The sequence below is a fragment of the Primulina eburnea genome, chromosome 4 (assembly GCF_022965805.1).
Source record: "Primulina eburnea isolate SZY01 chromosome 4, ASM2296580v1, whole genome shotgun sequence".
NCBI classification, from domain to species: domain Eukaryota; kingdom Viridiplantae; phylum Streptophyta; class Magnoliopsida; order Lamiales; family Gesneriaceae; genus Primulina; species Primulina eburnea.
The window spans coordinates 40175405-40198950 of NC_133104.1; the positions used below are offsets into that span (position 1 = coordinate 40175405).

At 35.4% G+C, this 23546-nt stretch overlaps 2 protein-coding genes and 1 long non-coding RNA gene across 3 annotated transcripts; all 3 read left to right on the forward strand.

Moving 5' to 3' along the window:
* The first annotated feature begins 7828 nt into the window (after positions 1-7828).
* Positions 7829-8421, forward strand: LOC140829876 (uncharacterized). The gene has a single exon (XM_073193158.1). It carries the CDS (start codon positions 7979-7981, stop codon positions 8150-8152), a length of 174 nt encoding a protein of 57 aa, XP_073049259.1. The 5' UTR covers positions 7829-7978; the 3' UTR covers positions 8153-8421.
* A 2007-nt stretch (positions 8422-10428) lies between these two features.
* On the forward strand, positions 10429-20399 carry LOC140828886 (uncharacterized). The gene is made up of 15 exons (XM_073191756.1): positions 10429-10573; positions 10659-10818; positions 15385-15436; positions 15531-15570; positions 16195-16296; positions 16398-16507; positions 16592-16657; positions 16730-16872; positions 17081-17174; positions 17272-17330; positions 18017-18121; positions 18646-18754; positions 19699-19811; positions 19991-20050; positions 20140-20399. Exons 1-15 carry the CDS (start codon positions 10486-10488, stop codon positions 20246-20248), a joined length of 1410 nt encoding a protein of 469 aa, XP_073047857.1. The 5' UTR covers positions 10429-10485; the 3' UTR covers positions 20249-20399.
* On the forward strand, positions 10825-13992 carry LOC140828887 (uncharacterized). The gene is made up of 2 exons (XR_012117366.1): positions 10825-13683; positions 13939-13992. It is a non-coding gene; the product is annotated as an uncharacterized lncRNA (long non-coding RNA).
* Positions 20400-23546: the final 3147 nt, after the last annotated feature.

A 23546-nucleotide genomic window follows, 5' to 3' on the forward strand; every position in this document is an offset into this window, starting at 1 on the left:
GACTTCAGCAGGTTGAGCATGTCGATTGTGAGCATTCCACTAAGACCCAGGTCAACTAGGGAGATCTAAGTTCTTCAAGAGTTCATGGAATATTATTAAAGAGGATGTTTGTTCAGCGGTTCTAGAATTCTTCTCCTCCCGGAAATTACTAAAACAATGGAATCATGCAATCATTGCTCTAGTGCCGAAGAAAGTTGATCCAAACTATGTCAATGACTATCGACCGATCTCTTGTTGCACGGTCTTTTACCAGCTTATATCTAAAATTCTTGTCAACAGGCTGTGCGTGTGTATGGATGCTATTGTAGATGATGCACAAGCGGCTTTCATTCAAGGAAGATCTATTGTGGATAATATTCACTTAGCTCAAGAGTTAATGCGCAAATATGCTCGTAAGCGTGGATTGTCGAGATGCATTTTCAAAGTGGACCTGGAGAAAGCTTATGATACAGTTGACTGGGAGTTTTTGCATGAGGTTCTTTTGGCACTGAAATTCCCTTGCTTGTTTTTAGACTGGATTATGGAGTGTGTCACAACGACAACTTATTCTATTGCCATTAATGGACATTATCACGGTCTTTTTAAAGGTATGCGTGGTCTCAGGCAAGGTGACCCTATCTCACCCTTATTGTTTACTTTATGTATTGAGGTGTTGTCTCGTATGTTGAAGCGAATATCTAGATCTCAAAACTTCAAATTTCACCGTAGATGTTTGAATCTTAAAATTACGCATTTGGCATATGCTGATGATTTGTTGCTTCTCTCTTATGGTGATCGAATTAGTGTCTCAATTATTATGCAATGCCTTCACAACTTTGGTAATACAGCGGGTCTTCGTGTCAATGCTTTGAAATCTAATGTCTTCTTGGCTAGTGTTGATGATAATATCAAGCAGGATATATTGGACTCCACAGATATTTGGGTATACCAATTGCAGCAAAGAGGCTTTGTGCGGCAGACTACGGAGATCTCTTGGACAGTGTGACAAGAAAGGTTAGTGCTTGGCCTCGTAACTCCCTATCTTATGCAGGGAAAATCGAGTTGATTAGATCGGTCATTCAAGGTATTGATTGTTTCTGGCTGTCTATTTTACCCATTCCGAATTGTGTTATTAGCTCGATTCAGTCAATATGCCGCAAATTCGTTTGGCCTACAAAACACCCACCGATTGCTTGTTCGTTCTCATGTAAACCACTTGCGGATGGAGGGCTTGGTTTGAAAGATTAAAAGCTTGGAATCGTGCCCTATTAACAAAAACTTTATGGAATATACATTCTAAGAAAGATAGCTTGTGGATTAAATGGATTAACCACATTTACAGTTGCTTTGGTGGGGTATGGAATTGGAGTTTAAAAAAAGATGACTCACCCTTGGTCAAGAATATACTTCTCATCCGTGATGAAATCATTAATGCTGAGGGTACTGTGGAAGCTGCTACTGCTCGGCTTCATAGTTGGTTCGGTAATAATGGGGGAATTGGGAGAGCATATGATTACTTTGTACATGATAAAGGGAGGTGGCCGTGGAAACCTCTCTTGGCTAAGGCTTGCATTCTTCCAAAACACCGCTTTATCTTTTGGTTACTTGCCCATTCCAAACTCTTGACTCGTGATAGATTGGGCTACCTTGAAGATCGTAAATGTGTTCTATGTCACACCGCGGATGAGACAGCCTCGCACTTATTTTTCCAGTGCAAGATTTCCAAGCTCATTTGGGACAGTGTGCGCGCATGGTTGCATAAAGATAGAGCAATGACTTCTCCGACTTCAATATTTCGTGCTTTAAGAGGAATTTACAGTGGGAACTCCATGCTCTCAAAGATGAGAATTACGACATTATCAGCAACTATTTATCATGTTTGGAATCTTCGTAACAAAGTTATGTTTGAGAATGAGAAGATGGATATTGATGCTATCGGCCTTAAGATCAAGATTCACACATACAGATGTGTTCCAGGGGCGACAACTTTTTGGGTGTAACTTCGATTTCTCTATGCAAACAGTTTTATATGACTAGGTGTGTTTGTATTTGTTGATCTATGATCTTATCTATCTCCTGGGGATGCTCAGAGTATTTGTACTTCTAACTCTTTTTACCACTTAATTTGAATGCATTTCATTCAAAAAAAAAAAAAAAAAAACTAGGGAGATCTAAGAAAGCATTAACATCGAGAAAACATAGATTCAAACAAAACTCCATACCGAACCTGATGGCACATAACTCCGCAACTTTCACTGATCTCTAACACGAGCCAAAGCACCCAAAACTCTACTTTTATTATCTCGGATCACAGCCCCAACACTGAACCGGTTTCTACCTTCATCTAACCCAGCGTCAACGTCTAAACGCAACATATTCGGAGCTGGAGGCACCCAACAATGACTCACAATCTTGGCCGAATCTAATCTGGTGGAGAAAGTCTTACCGTGCTGCCAAAAACCGGTCAAGAAGAAGTATACCCAATCAATTCTTATTTCTCTACTATGCTCCAGAACATCATACTTATAATTTCGGTCGCTGCTTTAGTGACGGAAATATAATTTATGTCGCAAATTTAGCGACGAAATATTTTTCGGTCCCTAAAATATTGCGACAAAATTTAAATTTTCGTCGTTATTATTTAACGACAAACATAAATATTCCGTCGTAAATAACGAAAGAATTGCATTTTCCGTCATTATACAAGTCCGCGACGCTAAATTATTTGACGATCGATATTCCGTCGCTATTGTGTCACTAAATACTTTTAGAGACATAATAGCGACAGCAAATTCCGTCGTTATTTGTATATTTTTTTGTAATGAATTAACTATTTTAAAAATATTGAAATTTGGAATCAGAAGGTTTCTTGAATTTTCCAAAAAATAAAAACGAGAGAGAGGTCTGGTGGTGGAGCAAAGAAGCATATTAACAAAACCACCGAAAGTGCAGTGAAGTTTGCGTAAATCGTGATGACTTCCCCAAATCAATTTCATTTGGATAAAAAAAAGTAATTGTATGTTTTTAAAATCCAAATCCCATTAAATCTTATCGAATTTGATAGGATTTGGATATACTCATTGAAATCTCATGAAACCTCATAAAATTCTAAATAAATCCGAATTTTTTTTTGAATCACTTTGCCCAACAGTAAAAATAGGATTTGAAATATAAATCCCAGGAAATCCTCCCATATCAAGGTAAGAACTAGTCCGGGTAAAGAGAGTCTTATTTTGTAAACCACATATGGGTCTGTAACAACCAGGAAGCTGATCATACCGATGCATGTTCAGGTGAGCGAGGACGCTTAGCTTAGCTCGAGCAATGCAAGAATATTTAAAGGATTAGGGGTCATGTCTATGTTCTCACATCACGATCACTACCGAGCACTTTGTGACAGTCGGAGATTCTGGGCCCCACAGTGGGGGAAATCATGTTTTGAAATCATTTAGCATGTCATTCAACACATATATGAGTGATGTGACGAGACCAAAAGCAATATCAGTTGTGAGTTGTGATAATGTCATGAGGCAATGTATAGACAGTCATCCTGCAATGAGGAGTGGTCTGACACTGAGAATAAGGTAATCAATTGTTGACTTCTCCCCTATAATTACACATGTTTACCTGATCATAAGTACTCATGTTTACCTTACCATAAAACACTCTATTAACTGAATATTTTCACAAGCACTCAATATGTACTCTTTATATTTCGCCTTAAACAGGAGACCAACTGTCCAGTCTCTGTCCTTTCGATGAAGCACTTATCTGATCCGATAAATCACCCACTAAGCTCACCCAATTTAGCCTGCTAACATCATTGGTGATACCCCGAGAAATATCCTATATTCTCTCGGATCATCATCAATTTTGAGCACAGATAGCTGAGAGCTCCCTGGATATTACCAGCAGATTATCCGGGCAGCCAGGAAGCTTGAGTAGCAACGATATTTCCGTTCAGGAGCTTGGTAGGATAGAAATCGGGCATTCCAGTACATGGGACATAATTTAGATCATAAGTATGGGGCATCATGGATTGATTATCATTAAGCGATCCTTTAGTGTGTAAAAAGTGACCGAACTCAATCAAACCCAGCAGTGTCAGTGAAGCAGAAAGCATGGGCAGCCATAACCTCATGAGTAGTGGTTGGACAATGAAAACAAGGTCATCATTGACTTTCTTGTTATAAATATCAGGTTGGTTTAGCATACAAGATTTTCATTCACTTATATATCGCATACAATATTTATTACAAAATTCTCCATATAACCATTGATAACTTGAGCGTCGGAATGGTCATGACGGAAAATCTTCCAGCACCCATTAACGTTCTTTCTCCCTTGAAAGTGCAGGTTCAGGTGCCCGGACAATCATCTCCAGCTCATCAACTCGACCCAGTGCAATCGCCCACCAAGCTCTTAACCGATTCACCCGGTCTTCATCATCGGCGCCATCTGTGGGAAATATCGATCTAAGACGTTGATCATGGTTTCTACAAGAAAACACACGAGAATGGATAATGCCGGGAAAGAGTTATCTGACTTGGAAGCTCCTCAGGAAGGTTAGCTTCAACCGACCGTTGCATTAAATCAAGAGCAACTCACTCAAATCATAACAACAGCTGTCCAGAAGGCTGTAGCGGAAAAAGTACCCCCTTTATGATAACCTGACATAGCGCAAAGAGGGGACAGGAGACAAGTCTCCCCCTCCAGGAAAAAATGAAGAGGCAGAGAGCTCGCCAGAATGCTCTAGGGCACCCACTATAGCCGAGGAGCTAGAAGACTTAAGGAAAAAGGTTAAGAAGCTGGAGGGGCAAGCTAGGTCTTCGTATGTTCCCCGAGTCCATCCGAGAGGATGACCTTTCTTTGCCCACATTATCAATGAGCTCTTGCCCGCCCATTTCAAGTCGGCGAGCATCAGGGAGCATGATGATAATTCTGATCCAGAGGAACATTTGACTCGATTCGAGAATATGATCATGCTGCACTGTTATTGCGACGAGATTAATTGTAAGACAGTTAAATGAGATTAAGTATAAGACATTTTTAACCACGTTGGTAGATGTTGCCCAACGATGGTTCAAAAGATTGGAGCCCCAGAGTATACGAAGTTTTGAAGATTTCAAGATGGTCTTTTGCATCATTTCAGTAGCAGTAATAGATACAAGAAGACTGCTTTCAGTCTGTTTGAAGTCAAACAGGGCCGAGATGAGTCGTTGCGGGCCTACATTCTCAAATTTCAAAGGGCTGCATTGGAAGTACCATCATGTGCCCCCGAGATGAAAACTACCCCCCTTCACACAGGGGTTTCAAGAAGGCGATTTCTTCAGGTCATTAGTAAAAAGATTACCCCGGGACTTTGAGGATTTGTTGTCTCAGGCAGAGAAATACATCAACATAGATGAAGCGCAGAAACAAAAGAGGGAGGCTGAGAGAAGAGAAAGAGGTGAGAAGTCGGGGAGGCCAAAGGAATGGGTCCCTAAAGGAAGTTCTCTGGAGCGTTTTTCTCATAACGCCCAATAAAGAATTCAAAGAGCCAGGATGTTCATCTTTGTAATGAGAAAGAGGCCGATATTCTAACGCATCTGCATCCCCCTGTTCAGGAAGATGGTAAGAAATGTAGTTTATTCCATAAAGAGTGTCATCATGACGATAGCGAGCGCATGTAATTAAAGAGGGAATACCTCGAACGAATCTTGAAGAAACCAAACAAGCACCTAAAAAATTTAAGGGACTCGGAGCTTGCCTTTCCAGTCCGGGCTCCAAGTTCCAGACCGGTCTCAAATACTAGAGACATGCCTCCTACATCAGGAAGGGCCTGGAAGGATAAAGATAAGAGGAAATCCCCTATCTTGGGGGTGATAAAAATTATTTCAGGAGGTCTACATACAGGGACTCAAACAGGGCGAGGAAGGCTTGGAGCCGAAGAGAAATTTTGGAAGTAGACAACTCCAAAAGAAAGGAGGAGCTCACTATTAGCTTTGGGCCCGAGGATTTATAGGGCATCTACCTACCTCAATGATGCTCTGGTCATCCATGCCGATATTGCCAATTACTACATCAGAAGGGTGTTTGTCGATTTAGGTAGATCTGTCAATGTTTTATTTCAGGAGGCTCTATATCAGATGGATCTGAAGAATCACAATTTGGAGCCCGTGGAGACAACACTCTTTGGGTTTTGCCGGTCACACCGTCCACCCCCGAGGGAAAATCATACTCTCCATAACTATGGGATCCGGGGAACTAAGGAAGTCGGTAATGCCCATTTTCAATGTGGTCAACGCGCCATCCTCTTACAATGTTATACTAGGGAGGCCGACCATGAATTCCTTCAAAGTAGTGGCTTCCACCTGCCATCAGAAGATAAAGTTCCCAGTGAAGGGAAAGATCGGGGGAGGTGCGAGGTGATCAACCTTCTTCTCGAAAGTGTTATGCAGAGACAATCCGAATTGAGAAGAAGAAGACAAGGAAATATGGTGATAACAAGAGTCCGGGAGGGGAGGTTAGTGTGGTGGAAAAAGTGCAGGCCATCGTAGAAGAAGAACAGGAAGAAGTGACTTTGATTCAAATCCAAGCCGAATCAAATATATATATATATATATATATATATATATATATATATATATATATATATATATATATATATATATATATATATATATATATATATATATACACACGAAGGTAACACCACTAGGACAACATGCCCACGGTAATATTATTGTAGTTTATGTTCTATAGAATTGGCAATTTATTAGATTTTATACCATGATCAGTGATTAGAAAACTTGTGTTTAAGCTTTGCTTTGCGTCGTAGCCAACAAAACTAATAATGTTTTAGTGGTGTTCGCAAATTAACCTTGATTATTGGGAAAAAAAATTACGCATTTATGGTGATATTGCACTTGAATGAAATAAACCAGATGAGATGGGACCAGACCATGTACAAAGCCCTGTTGTATGTGACTCAACAGCCCAAATTGGTTTTGGCAGATGTTTCAAAAATTTGCAAAGTTGAATTTTTATTTCTGTACCTACGTGGAGTACGGTTTAGTCTATATTACATCGAGATGCTAATATTTAACCATATTATAATGAGAGAAATATTTCAGATATAACATAAAATAATATCTCGGGTACATATTATCGCTCGGACATTTTAGAAACTATGTTGACCACATCAAAACATCTCTCAGTTTATGTAGATGTAAGACTTTTAGCTGAATACTTATAACATGGCTTGTGATTAGGGAACTAGGACAGCATAATCTTCTCAAAAGTCTCACTATGTTTCTGCAATGAAAATTTATAGGCAAATTCTGTCATCAACCCAAATTATGTTTAATAAAATGTACAATTAGACCGAGTTTTTTTAAAAAAACCCAAATAAGATATATGTCTCATAAAATATAAATTATGAGACAGTTTCACACAAATTTTTGTCTATTGGCTACATCCAACAACTCAAATCAATCGGGGTCTATTTGCCCAATTAACATCGTTTGAAACAAATTAAGGTGTTTCAAAATAATAAAAAAAATTAAATAAAATAATATTTAGATAGAGAACTATCTTGTAAATAAATAAATAAATAATAATATATATATATATATATATATATATAATTCTTTTTAAATATAATCAATTAAAATTGTAATAAGTAATCATCTAAAATTGTATAATGATATTTTATAAATTTTTATATTATTTTATTTGAATATAAATCAAATTAATTATAAAAAATGATATAAACACACCATATATGTCAAAAATCACTAAGTTAAAAGAAAGATTTTTTAAAAAGAAAAATTACAAAAAAAAAATGTATTTTTGATAGATTATTTAATTGAACGTAAAGATGTGTAAGTTCCTGTATTTCTTCATGTCCAAGAGTTTCTCTTGGGGAAGGGGCAATCTTTGCAGTATATATCACCGGCAGCTAAAACCCTAGACGAAAAAATTCTCAAGCTCGGAAATTTTCTGCATCGAATCACAAATGAGCATTATAAGGAGCAGCTTCGCATTCATGGCTGGCACAGCGTTCGGTGTCTATTTAGCTCAGAATTACAAAGTTCCCAATATTCAGGGGCTTCTCAACACTGGCGTTGTAATCGCAAAGCATATTGAAGAGAATTACCGCAAGCCCAAGAAACGCAGCGACGATGATTGAAGTCCCACGTTTAATTCGATCTCAACTTTGATTGTCATCGGATCTTCTTTCTTTTCTTTTCTTTTTTGAATATGTTTTGAATTCCTTTGTGGTCATGAGATAATGAAAACATGGAACACTCCGGTTTTGTTTATATCGACTTTTGTTGTTGAATGGGATATTTTTAATGGGAATTTTGAACTGAAGAATTGCTGATTGATTATAATTTGCAAAACTGGTGGCATCGAATGAAAAGAGCTGTCGCTATTTATTGGTTATAATTTGGTTAATCTGTCACTTTTGTGTTGTTTCAAGGTTGCTAGGTGATGAATTGTGAAATGCTGGGTAAATAATCTATACAACGAAGACTTAACCTGTCCTAATTGGCTAATTAGCCTATTTTTGTGGTCCCTTTTTTAGGATATGTAGTAGGTTTCGGAGAGATGATCTAAAGATTGTCATCAGGGGATGAGTGAGAGTGTTCATGGGTACCATTCTACGCAGCGATCAAATATCTGATGCTACAAATTTTGTAAAGGGAAAATTTTTGACAGTTAACTTTGTAGGGAACTTTAAAGTTGTTTTTATATATCTATCGGACGTTCTTTGAAAATTTTGAATCTATTTCTGGCATGTAATTATGAGTTCTTTTGTACAACCGAGATCTTGCTATGAAAGAGTAAAACTACCTGGGATCTTTACCTTTTGTTGTTGGTGAACATTATGTTCGATGATGAAAAGGTTTGTTTCCCAAGTGACTTGTTAGATTCTGATTGATTTTGGAATTAAAGTGGTGAAGATGAGTTACTGGTTAGTCAAATAGTTAAAGCTTAGTTTTGAAGCAGCGAAGAAGCTGAGATATATCAACAGTTAAGTGAGGAATATTAGGGATTTTTGCTGCCAAAAGATTGTGTACTACTTATTGAAAATGTAACACGTTAAATTCTAAACAACATTCAAGAACTAAGTAACATGTGTGGATTCGAACATGTGACAGTGAGTTTGTATCAATCTTCAAAAGAAACTGAGCTCAGCTATCAATTCTTTTGAATAGAGCTCAAGTTGGAGATGAGTACAATTAAGGATGGTCCTCGTAGGAACAATTAAGTGATGTGAAATCTGTGTGGAAGGCAAGGTCATAGTCTAGTTCTATGTGAATTAAGGTTGGAAGAGCTGCTCAGAGTCTAGCATCGTGTGAGTAGGCTCTCAACTCTTGGATTTAGCCGAGTGTCATGTGCACAAGCAGATGTGAACTTAAATATTTCAGATATATTTGCTATTGGCTCAAGTTCGAAACACACGACGAAATTTATTTGTTCCGGTTCTAGAAGCTCGGAAACTGGCTCGCATGACTTACTTCCTAGCTTGGAGCTGAGTGAAACAGTGCCATGAAGGGGCTCTGTAGTCTGTATCCTTGATGCTTATATTATATGACTAAGACCAGGTTCTTGATTACCTTGGGAAGAATAAGATATAGGATCGTTGGGATTGAAATGGGCGGAAATTTCCTTTGCTCTTTTGCACCTCGCTACCTTACATAATTTGATAATAAATTGATAACATGTTAAACAAAAAATTAAATATCGTCTCATTCTCTAAACTATTCATCATGAAAGGACAATTTATAAAATACATATTTATAATTTGATAAATATTTATTTGATTAATTTATATTTAACTGTAATTTTTTTCACATATCAAAAATATCATTTCCTTACTCGCGTTTTATTATTTTTGTTAACAGGTAAGTATATTAAAAAAAATTGACTTATTATCAAGACATTTTATATATAACTGGTTTAGTTAATGAACAAACACAGTAGTTTTGATATAGAAAATTTTATAATCATATAATTACACCTATAAAATTTAAATAATAAATTTATATAATTCAATTAATATAATATCTATATTATATTTTATTAAATTTGAGATACTTAGAGTAAACAATTTTGATGTCATGGGCGATTTTAATAATTATATATATATATATTAATATAATGTTAAAATTTTAATTTAAGTTATATATAGTTCAGCGGACAGAGTTATTGTTTATTCGGGTTTAGGTTATATAAGTTTAATTTTTATTGAGCTCAATTTTTTATTTTTTTATTTTTCAATTTATTTTTTATTTTATATATCAAAATTACAGTGTAGTGTCTCACTCTTTCTTATAATTATATTTTGATCGTCATTTAAATATAAATCACATTAATTATAAAAAATATTATACAAACACGCATAGTTGCACTGGTGTGTCTAATGGTTGTAAGAAGTGGGCTAATCGTATCCTTTAACATCCGAAAAGTATTTATTGTTTATTTTCATGTAATTTTCCCTGGAGGGGAGACGAAATGGGGACGAGAAGCAATTTCTACAAAAACCCTTCGTACGCATACAATAAGCAATTCAATCTCAACTCCGTTCTTCAAAATCTCAGGGGTATTCTATTCTTTGTCCCTCTCCTTCAATCATCATACGCTTCATGATATTTTTTGATGATATTTTATTATTTTTCCTTCAACAGCTTACAATATCGTAACCGGAAATGCGACAGTTGATGAACCAGCCATCGCCGTGAAACCCAAACACCGACAGAAGCGGAAGCCGGTGCCGGTGGATCAAAAGAATGAAGCAGAAGAGTGTGATGGGCCCATGTCTCACCAGGAATATATTAAAAAGCTGAGGTGAAGTATTTGTGGCTTTTTTAGGTCTAGCTTCTTATAGTTGGGGGAAATTCTTATAGTTATTGGTTTTCTCATGGTGTGGGGTTACCTGCGAATTCAGAGGAAGTAAAGACATATGAATATTCGACAAATTTGGCTCTGAAATTTGCTCTAGTTTCTTAAAGTTACGATTTAATATGGTCGGAATTAAAAATAACGAACTTCAATATATTTTACTCCGTTAAATATTTTTTTTATCGCTATCATTGTTTTTCTAGTTGTTTTTAAAATGTTTAATAAACTGCTGTTTAATATTGATGAGAACATCTCGTTCTGGAGGCCGGATACTTTGAATTTTTCCGCTATTCTCATGCGCTAGCTTCACATAACATATCACAGGGCATGAGCAAATTCTTGACATCCATTTGGAATAAAATGTGCTCCTTTTACTTTATATACTTCTTGTAAGTATAAAGTATGCGACGAAGAACTTCTAAGCTTCATGACTAATGTTGGTCAATTGCATCAGTAACCTGTGAAAACTCAAAAAAGAATAAAACCTCCTATATAAAGTCAATGAGCCTTTAAAACCTGTGCTTTTTTAGAAATTAGATTAGATTAGATAGCACCCCTTGCAAATGGGGTAAATGTGCTTGATTTTTTTTTGAAGACGTTGGGTTTTAAAAGCCCATTGTTTTTAGGTAGGGATTTTGTGCTTTTTGGGATTTTAGAAGGTGGTAAATGCTATTTCCCTGACTAATGGAGGTGACGTTATAAATTGTTGACAAGCTAGTGATGTAAGTCTTGTTATGTATTGGACGAACTCACGAACATTTGATTTGAATACTCTAAAGAGCAATTGATACATAAGGAATAAGCTGTTTCGCTTGTTATATCTTTTTTTCTTTTGGACATTTATAGTGTGTGAAATTATGAAATTGAGTGGAGAAACATATTTTCAATATCTTTTTGAGAATACAATACAGTTTTTAAATAGAGTACAATGAACATAACAAACTCCAAAAAATCAGATCAAATGTCATCTTACCTAATTTAAAATATTAAATTATCCTACCAAATCAAAACTAATTGATATCAAGTAATATCAAATATTCATATAATCTATTTATTTTATTCTACACTCTCCGTCAAGCTTGGCTATAGATATTGATGAGTCCAAGCTTGCCAACAAGAAAATCATGAGTGAATTCCGATAGTCCATTTGTGAGTAAATCAAGAAGTTGATGAGATGTAGTCACATGTTCAATACTAAGAATTCCTCCATCGAGTTTTTCATTGATGAAGTGACGATGTACTTCAACATGTTTTGTCTTGTCATCGTGGACATCATTCTAAGCTATGCTGATTGTCAATGTATTGTCACAATAGAGAAGCATATGACCTTCCATTTCTTTCAACACTCTCCTAATCCATATAAGCTCTCATACTCCTCGTACCATTTCTCGGAATTCAGACTATACACTACTTCTTGTCACCGCTGATTGTTTTTGCTGCGCCAAGTTATAAGATTTCCCCAAACTTTTGTACAACATCCTGATGTGGATTTTCGATCATCAACAAATCCTGCCCAATCTGCATTAGTGAATGCACTAACATTTCAACCATCATTATTTGCCAAGAAACAAGACTCTCCTAGGGGTTTGTTTCAGATACCTCAAGATCTATGTAGCACAGGCGCCTTAAAAATTTTTTTTGAAGTATCGGACATGGATACGCGTGTTGGATATGGTAAAATCCATGTCGTTAAATTTTTTAGGGTTGACTCAGCAAATATGTTTTGGACATGCCGCGAACACGTTTTTCGGTTTCATTTCGGCAAAAAAAAAATTGAACTTTTTTTGGTCTTTTTCTTTTTAAATCGCTGCTATGAAGTTGTACATTGTATATATTTACATAATTATGTATATATATTTCTACAATATATTTATATCCCCACAATTTTTAATTTTTAATACGGAATTTATATATATCAGACGATATATTCCAACATCTACTGTTTTTCCCTTGAGCATCTTCCTTTTATTTCCCGATTCAACGGGAAGGATCTGCTATCGGTTCATTTTCTTGTTTGTGCGTAGGATCCACAATATTTGTATTTACCTTAGATATTCTCCGTTTTGAGTAGACACATAATTTATTTTTAGGTGTTGAGAATCCTATTGTTTTTGACATGGGAGTATGTTTCGGGGAATTGGGTTCAATTTGAGGTTTAACCATGATAGGGTCAGGATAGGAAGGAGGTGTGTCTGAGATAATTCTGAGAAGGATTGTGGTATCCCCACAAGCTTTATCAGTTTACCCCTTGAAGTGAAGTTGGAGCAAAAAATGGTGTGTCTTCGAAGAATGTAACATCACATGAGACAAACATTTTTCTAGTATGGGGGAAATAACAACGGTAACCCTTTTGAATAGGAAAATAACCGACAAAGATTCCTTTTATAGAACGAAGGTCTAAATTGTTTTGGTTGTGATCATGAACATGAACAAAGGTGGTACACCCAAAAGTTTTCATGGGAAGGGTACTATATATAGAAACTTAACATCAAAGGACGATTGCGTAGGCGATTAATGAGCTAGGTAGCAGTTAGGCGACATCCCCAAAGTCATTTTGGAATCCATGGTAAACAAGAGGGCACAAGAAACTTCTAACTGGTGACAATTTTCTTTTCAGATACTTCATTTTGTTGTGGAGTATCAACACAAGAGCTTTGGTGAATAATACCATTGTCTTTAAGGTAAAATGGTATTGAAATACTCTTTACCATTAACAGTTAAACTGAGTTTGTTTGAATCATCTTGTGAAAATGTTGAAAAATCATGCTAGTTTCAGATTTGGTATGTATAAGATAAACCCATGTACTGCGAGTGTGATTGTCAATGAATGTTAGAAACCATCATTTACCATGATGAGTTGGAATTTGTGAAGCTCCCCGTATATCTTGATGAATGAAGGAGAATGGAGTAGTAAGTATATGTGGCTTGGGCTATGTAGCACGGATACTTCTAAGTTTTTTTTTAAATACGGGCACAAATACGACACGCTGATACACATTTCAAATAAGGCAAAATCTGTGTCATTGCGTTTTTGTTGGTTTAACAGTTCTATCTTTTGGACATAAGGTGTATGAACCAAAAATACGAGGATCTCGTGTCAACAGCTGTATTTTTCGTACATATGGTGTATGAACTAAAATACGATGATCTCGTGTCCGAGGCACTGGAATCAATAATCCAAGACGTATTTAAGCAAGAGCTAACGACAATATGGTTTTTACCAGACTGGATAATGGAGCATGAGCCAACAGTGGTACTTGAGGATGTATTAAGTGATGTCTGACGAAGGAGGCGACAATATTCCTCAATCTGGTCAATTTGTTCTTTGGTGAATGGAACTAAAATGTTGGAGTTTGCTGGCTGTTCTTGGGCAGATTGGGCGTGCAACCCACGACCATAAATTTTTTTCCAGGCTGCCAGTTTACAGGTTTGCCGTGAATTTCCCAACATTTGTCCTTTGTATGAGCTGGAGGATGACAGTGGTCCAAGGCCGTTTGGCGCTGACCTTGAGTTGGATTTCTGTGCGAAACCATGACAGAAGATTCAGGAGCAGAGGGAGATTGAGGCACAACATCAGTGAGCATATTTTTGCGTCGAAGTTCTTCACGGCTGACATCTGTAAAAGCATCATCGAGTGATTGGGAAAGGATCCCGTTCAACCAGCCTCCCACTGACATCGTCCAGATCACGGTTGAGGCCTACCAGAAAGTCGAAAACCTTGTTCTTTTCCAGATTGAACCTAAGTTTGACGCTGCATTCAACACGTTTTCGTTTTCTCAAGAAAAGTGTCTAATTCTTGCCATAAATCCTGCAAATCAGAGAAGTATTGTGACACTGAGTTTGAGCCTTGTTTTATTTCCTTCAGCTTGGACCGAATGTCAAACACTTGAGAAGCATTTCCGAGGTCGGAGTACATTATCCAAGCAACGTCCCAAACTTCTTTAGCCATTTTGAATCATAAATAGCGTCAGCTAATATGAGGCTCCGTGGAATTCACAGCCAAGCAAGAACTATGGAGTTCTTCTGTAAAATACCCTAATTTGCTGAGGGCACAAACCACGATCTTCACAGATTGTGCCCACTGGAGATAACTGCGGCTATTGAGGCGGTGGACTGTAATTTGGAATGAAGAGGGGTCACCTCCGGAAAGAGAAGCAACATACCTGGATGGCCCAAAGTCATCAAACGAGGTGGAAGATTTGCACGATTCAGTGGGCATGATGAAAGCACGAGGGATTAGAAGAAATCAGAAGAAATGTGCGATGAGATGAGCTGGAAGAACCTTACGACTCTGATACCATATAAAATTGAGAGGAGAATCGGTTTTTTTCTATATGTTTCTGGGAGTACAATACACCTTTTAAATAGAGTACAAGGAATATAACAAACTCCAAAAAGTCAGAAATCAAATATTATCCTATCAAATCAAAACTAATTGATCATATTCCTATAATCTATCTTTTTTTGTTCTATAGTAATATACACTAATTTTTTTATTTAAATTTTAAACAGGAAGGAAGCACGTCCTTCGCAAACTTATCAGGAGTTAACTGCAGATGTGTTGGTACTCTCAATGGATAGCAGCTTCATTTATTTTCTATTGTAGTGATTTGTTTGTTTGTATGTTAATTCCATTCTAATAACTAGTTTTGTTTTAGGAAAATCCAATTTCATCTTTCAATTTGGTGGGATATGAAAGTAAGATTTCATTTTGTTTAATCTCGTCTTTAAATATTTTTTGTTTTGTTGCATTCATTTAGCTTTCCTAAAAATTAGATAAATTGCAGTGTTTGTGAATTTATTGCACTTTTGTCGTGGAAGCAGTTATATTATTTTGTTCTTATAACCATCATGAAATGCATCCTCTGATTGTAGGGTGTAGTTGACTTGTGATTGCTAATGTGTGGACCGAAAACTGGAAAGTTATTTTTTTGTATATAAGCTGTAGCTGGTTGTCATTTGCAAAAATCAGGGCACATTTTACTATTGCATCTGCATCGGACTTATTATCTTTTTCATGTTTTTCTTTTGTATTGGCCCGATGATCTAGTCCATGTATTTAGCTGTGTAACTCAGGCTCGGTCTGGCTTCCTTCAAGTGATCGTTCTCGTTGCTTCTTTCAAGTGAAGCGGTTTGTTTAAGTTTAAAGACTCCTCCAAAAAAAAATTCCTGGCCCTTTTCCCTTATCCTTTTATTTCACTATTTAACCTTTATATTTTTGTTTCCTAGAGCCAGCTTCAAGTTGATTTTTTATTTTATTTTTCTGTATCAAATAACAATGTCTGCATTAGTTTCTGTTAATAACGAAACCAGTATATGCAGGTGATAAAAGTGCTTCTGCAGAATGTGGAAATGACCAAGAAACTATTGTTTTTGAAGATAGACTGAAATCTAGTGAGCAGATTCTGTACTTCCCTATACCTGGTAATGTTCCTCTATGCTTTCACTGTGTTGTTGTTTGCTTGGTAACCCCCGTTGTTATGATCTTTTCTGGGCTAGCTAGTCAATATGTTCTCTTCCTTCAGGTACAGAGGAAATTGATCGAATCAAAATTCAAAGTGAGCAGAGGTATCCTACACCAGGAGAACCCACTTGTGTTGTGTGTGGGAAATATGGGGAGTATATATGCAATGAGGTGGGATATCTGAAGTCTTATTGTACATAACATTTGTGCCTGTTTTTGACAATTTATTTTTCCTTTTGTTTTGCAATGATGTAGACTGATGATGATGTATGCAGCATGGACTGCAAAGCTGAACTTCTTAGAAGCGTTGAACTCCACCAGGTTCTTCTTTTGCTCCAGTGATTATAGCTTTGTTTTATCCATCTTGTTTTCGCTTGAAATTTGTTTTACCAGGTTCCCTTATGTGGACAACTCCATGTTGAATTATTTTCTGCTCTTGGAAGTACATTTGAAGTACCTGAATCTGGTGGAGGCGAATGGGATCATGATGAGAATCATTGGTCTAAGAAGAAATCCGGTCTTTGTAGTTATGAATGGTACATTTTAACCATTTATTAGCAGAAACCATTTAAAGCTTTAATTGCAGAATGACATTTGTTTTATCAAGCACAAGAAGATGCATGCATTTGTTTTCTTAGTTTGCTGTTATTATCGTGTGGTGGTATGATGCCATCAGTGTGATCTCTTAAATGGATGAGAAAGATGTTTTGGCAGTTGTTTCTGAATGTTGTTTTCCTGTTGCAGTTGGAAATGCCAAAAGCCTGGGCACCTTGCAGAAGATTGTTTGGCGAATGCATCTCATTTCGAATCTAGTTCATCTGGCAGATTGTTTAAACATGTAATATTTCAAAAAATAAATAAAAGTGACATGAGTATTATTCAATTCCTTTTTGTTTAAACGGATATTTAGTCATTTAATTTTTTCTTCTTAACAGGCGCTTGTTCAAAACAAATTTAATTCAATACCAAGAGATCTTCTTGATTTATACAAAAGGTCCCTCGATGGCATTGCTTTCTTTCATTTTGTATTTCAGCTCTCAAGGCTATGTTCTTCGTTTAGTTTTATTTTTTTATTTGTCCTGCAGATGCAGATTGATAGACCCTCATCAGGACACAGCTAGAAATTTTACTTTCTTTAATGTATATGTACAGGACAAGTTGTATTTATTGTGTGCTACTAACCACATAATATTGCTATGACAGAAAGGGGTTATTTGAAAGTTAGTTCCACTGGTGAAATCTGGGATGATTTTGCAGCGGGATTGTGAAAGTAGTGTGGGGTGAAATATTTGAACCATCTGTTTAAGTGCCTAAATACGACTTGATTAATTTACTTATACATATGGGCCTTAGGGAGTGCTTGCAATCACTTAAAAAAAGTGATTTTTGGTTTTTGGCTTAAAATAAATCAGTTTGTGTGTTCTGAAACCCATGTTAGCTTTGTTTAATTTAATTGGAATTCAAAAGTTGATGGGATGCTAATTTTCTACTTCTAATTTTCAGCTTTTTACTTTTGTTTTCAAACACTGTCCACCTCTGATTTTTTCTAACTTGATCATAATATATAAAATTAATTACTTTTTAAAAGCAAAATTTGTTGCAAACACTACCTTATACAAGTGATTAAATGATTAAGATCAGGCTAGGTGTTGTCTCATTCTGATCTTTCTGTCTCTGTAGATGCGGCCAAATTGGAAAAAACTTCTTGTCTGCAAAGTGCAACTCATGTCGTAACTCAGCAACTCTAGCCGCATGCCTATTCTGCGACAATAACTTTTGTGACAGGTAATAGAATACTATTGTTTAAATTCCCTTTGCTGTTCAAAACAATAAATCAGATAGCTTTTGCAATTTATTTTGGTGGTTGTCCTTTGTTCAGCTGACTGTTATTTTTTTTTAAAAAAAGTTGAAAGATAATTTAGAAAATACAAACTGCATTAGTGGCATCTTAATCTAATTATTATAGCCTCAACTGATTTAAGTACTTATTTTTGCCTTTTTGCTGCTGTTCGCATGTCGATTGTTCAGTGGGTTTGGTTCATGATAAAAAGGAAGGAAATTCTCCATGATTTAGCAAACAATTACTGATGCAGTTTCAACAGTATTGTTGATGAAATTAGAAAATTTTACGCATTGTTATTGTTAGGACTGATTAATCAAGATGGAATGCAAATTAGGTAGCTCTTTTAATGCGAAACAATTTCTGCGTTTTTTTCTAGAGACCGGCATGCTTTCGGTAATGGGAATGAATGGAATAAATGATACCATAATTTTTTCTGGTTTTTATTTTATCTTGTCACGCTTTGAAGGTGTGCAATAGCTGATCACATGAACATCTACAGTGCAGGCCACTTGAGCGAACATATTAGGGACCATCCATCCCACAAACAATACTACTCATATAAACTCAAGCGTCTGGTAAAATTATTTTACATGTGTTCTCCGGTTTTAATGGTCTAACAGTGAAATCAGAATATTATATTGTGAATGTGATTACTTGGTGCAAAGGATGGATTGTGTTGGAAGGGTGTGTGCGGTCGTCGACTCTTATTTTTTTTAATTTTTTGTTCATGTCATCTACTCTGTGCATTATGACTTGTGTGGGTCGTTTGCAGATAAATTTTTTCTTGGTACGTATATGAAGATCCTAATATGGTGCAATAATGATGTATATTTGGTTTTGTTCGTTAGAACATATTTTTATTGTAGAAGCCTATTATGTATGTGTTGGTTCAATGATTTCACGTTACGCAGTGAATTAAGATAGTTAAATAGTAGAGTTGTTGCAAGGAGTGATGGACAATTCAATTGAAAGGAGTGATGAACAATTCAATTGAAATGCTGATTGTGTGAGGAATGTGAAACCGGGTGTGAAAATTTATCTGTGGGAAAAAAATTGAAACTAAGGTGAAATTCATTTCGTTTCCAGATATTTAAAAATGTTTCTGGAGAAGGGAATAAAAAATTTCCATTTTATTCAGCTAATGGAAATAGAACATACAAGGGGTGCTTATGGAGTATCTGAATGGTTGGTCGGTTGGCCGGCGTTTGAAAATCCGGCATTTCAATTTTCAAATATTCGTTTCTGAGTTGTCTTCGAAGGTTGTCTTACTTGCAAGCCTGCTGGAACGTGATTTGTTTTTTGTTTCCTTGCAATTTGTATGCAGCTAGCTTAGTTGTATTGTTCGCCTACTCTTGATAGTTTTTGAAACAATGAAAAAAAATTAGAAGGCTTTTTTTCATTTTGTATGATGCTTTTGGTCCATTTTGCAAAATATACTTCCAAACACTTGAAAATTTAGTGCTTTAAATTCTTGTTGACTTTCTGAGTACTTGAATGACGAGCATTTTATGTGGTATAGGTCAAATGCTGTAAAGCAACATGCAGGGTGACTGACATTAAAGATATTTTAGCTTGCCATTACTGTTTTAACAAGGCGTATGAAAAATTTTATGATGTCTACACGGCAACATGGTAAGTTGTACAGATTCGGCATCCCATTTATTTGGGGTTTAAAGATTTGTTTCTTTGTTCCCAGGAAGGGGAGAGGTGATTGTTTCCTATTTCACATGCCCATTCTTTCCCCTTCCCTCGAATTGCTAGCTCGTTAACTCTTGCTCCGAACTTGAGTCCTGCTGAACTTTTGTTTTCAGGAAAGAATCTGGACTTTCAATAATTCAAAATTCAATTTGCTGTGAAGATCACTTTGAATGGTTAGTAGCAGTGTTACCAAGTCATTGATTATTTTTGTACCTTTGAATTTGTATTCATTCATGGCTTTAGCAATGGGCATCTGTTGCAGGCACCGGATGAACTGTTTGAGTGCAGATGTCGAAGACAATGCCTATATTGTGAAGAGAAAACATGGTCGGAATGAGAAATACGTGCAGCTGAGTGACTTTATCTTTTGAAAGTAGTCTTTGAAAATATTTTTATATAACAACCTTCTCATATTTGAAATATACGTTTTCCAAATATAGGATCATGTCTAAAAGAAACAGATAGTTCTAAGGGTGGGATGAAATTTTACAAATTGAGCATGTTATAGAAACTTTTTTTTCTTCGACTTGGTTACATAAAAGTCGAATTTGCTAACAATTAATGAAAAAATATATCAAAAAGATATCTTCTTTTAAATTTTACTCCAGTAAAGGTTATATCATGTCATGAACATCAAAATTCTTCAACTTTCATTTCATATAATTTCTATTTCTTCTATTGTCATTTTTTTTTCTAATGCTAGAAAGTTTAATCTTATTCATTCGACGATATAAAAAATTATAATATTCATATATTATATTACACATATTGCGTATATTTAATTACTAGTATGTATAAAAGTTAGCGTATATTTGATACTAGTATATATAAAGGTTTCCTAACTCTGAGGTTCCCTCCTCAGAAAGCATCCTTCACCAATGAAAAAATGGACCATATGGCAAAACTTGACAATGACAATATAATATTATTTACTTATAAAAATTATTTTGTTCCGACTTAGTTACATCAAAGTCAAATTTTATGTATAACCCTGAAAATAAGTATTGATAACAAATAATGTCTTATCAAACTCAAAGTGGAAGGTGACAAAGTTGGCGAGGAGGGGGAAGAATACATGAGGCGACCCTAAAAGAGAATGGATCTGCCATGGAATTTGCACAAGTTGGATGGTGTTAAAGGCGGAGACGAAGAATTATTTTCCCCCCTAACATCGTGTTTTTAATAAATAACAATCTCGCCCGTATGTAGGGGTGAGCAAGATATCGGTTAAACCGAATTAACCGACCGAACCGAGCAAATTCGGAAATTCGGTTCGGTTATTTCGGAAATTCGGTTTTCAAATTAAAAAAATTCGGTTATATCGGTTAATTCGGTTCGGTTACGGTTTTCAAAATTTTAAAATCGGTTAACCGAATTAACCGATATAATAAATATTATTATTTAATAAATTTTTTTATTTATCAATTTTTATAAATATTTTAATTTTTAATTTTAAAATCGATATAATATGTATTAATTGTGTCCAAATAAAACTTATATATTTGTGATGTGTGCGAGTTTATGTTTGTATACATTTGTGTAAATTATAGTGTTAAAAAAATTTACAAATATAATTAAAATTAAATCACAAATTTTTTTTAAACTACCGACCGAATTAACCGATTTTCATTCGGTTCGGTTTTCATCGGTTATGAAAAATAATTCGGTCGGTTCGGTTATTGCTAAATATTTCGGTTCAGTTCGGTTATGGCTAATTCGGTTCGGTCGGTAACCGAATTAACCGAATACTCACCCCTACCCGTATGGGCTTAGCTCAGTTGGTCAGTAGCAGTGAATCTTAGAGCAATAACCAGGGATCGAGTCTCGCAAGCGGCAGTGTGGGAGTTAAATTCCCTCCAATGAGGGGGAGCTCCTTGTGCGCGGCGTAGCATAAGGTCTAGCTGCTGCTGGTTGGCTGAGTCACCATGATTTACCTCCTCTCACATTCCTGTCGGACCGAGAATGAGGGGCGCCTAAGGTGAGCGATTTCACCTTTTGGAGCAATAAATAACAATCTCATTTGGAACTCAATTCATTTAGTCCAAACTAATTACCGAGTACTACCAAAGAGAAGCCAAAACTTAGGGGTGTAAAAATTCGACACGATCCACCAACCCAACACGGTTCAGCTTGAAAAAATAAGTTTTGAGTTTGGGGTTTTCGGGTTCGGATCAGATAGGGTTAATTCCGATAGCTGACCCAAAAAAATGATCGGGTTGAGTTGGGTTCGGGTTGACCCGAGTTAACCATAAAATTTAATTTTTAAAAATATATATAATTAATAAATATTGCCTATATTTTTATATATATATTTTATGTATGAAAAACTATTTATTGTATATTTATATCATGAATTTTCATAATTTAATATTTATTTTGAATATTTTTTATTTTTTAAATAATTGTTTATTTAATTTAGTAAATATACTTTATTTTTCTACGATTAGATTTTCAGATTTAAATAATATATATAAGGGAGATTTTGTTATTATGTGTTTAGATTTTCAGATTTAAATAATAATAATAATAATTTTAAAAAAAATTCAAATCGGGTTATAAAGGGTGACGAGTTGATCGGGTTGATTCGGGTTCAGGTTCGAGTTGAATTTTTTTGGTTTGCTCGGGTTGGGCAATTTTTGAATAGTACTATTGTTCAACCCGACCCAACCCACCCGAGTTGACACCTCTACCCGAACTAACATCAGTTATATAATATTTATTTCAACAAGTTATAAATAGATACATACAACGGTTATATAATATGTGTGAGCGTTAGTGTGAGTCATTAGTAAATTTACAAATAAAACAGTGTAGGCTATATTCCAAATCAAGTGATTCAAATACAAATAATATTTTAATTTAATTCAAATAAACTCAGTTTCATCTGCTATCCAAGTGGGGAATGATTTTGAGGATATTAACTTGTGTAAAGTTGAAGATCAAGGACAAATAGAATTATAACATAATGGAAAACAAAAAACTCATTTCAATGTCAATCAAGTTAAATGAAATTTTATGCAAAAGCATAACTACTTTAAAAACGTAATAATATATATACTAATATTACACTTTTATTTTTATTTTTTCAAATTTGAACACACACTTTTATTTTTATTTTTTTTTATTTCAACCTTTCAAATATTAATTTAGTCCCTCCATAATTTGTCAAATTTAACTTTAATTCATCAATAATGATAAAAAAAATTTTATTCACACGCATCACGTGTGCAAAATAACTAGTGTTTAAAATGTTTGCGAGTCCAATTTGGATTAGACCCGCCAAGTTTTTGGGTGGGACGAGATGAGGTCGGTCGATTCTTTCAGGCCATGCACAATAAGAAAAATATTTCCTTCAAATATTTGTGGACCTCATAATCCACATCATCAATCAAATATTTCTCTACTTAAATATCTCATATTTCAATATCAAATATTCACACCAATCAAATATTTATAGGTCTCACTGTCACTTTAATTAATGTTTTATTTTCATTTAAATAAAATCATTTAACCACTTTAATTACTTTCAGCTATATATATTACAGATCATTGTCACAAATTAATACATGATTTAAAAATATAAATTTCAAACCACATCACATGTTCAATCTTTTAAAAAACCACACACAAAATAAAATCACACTAAAATACATGAATTTAAAACATAAA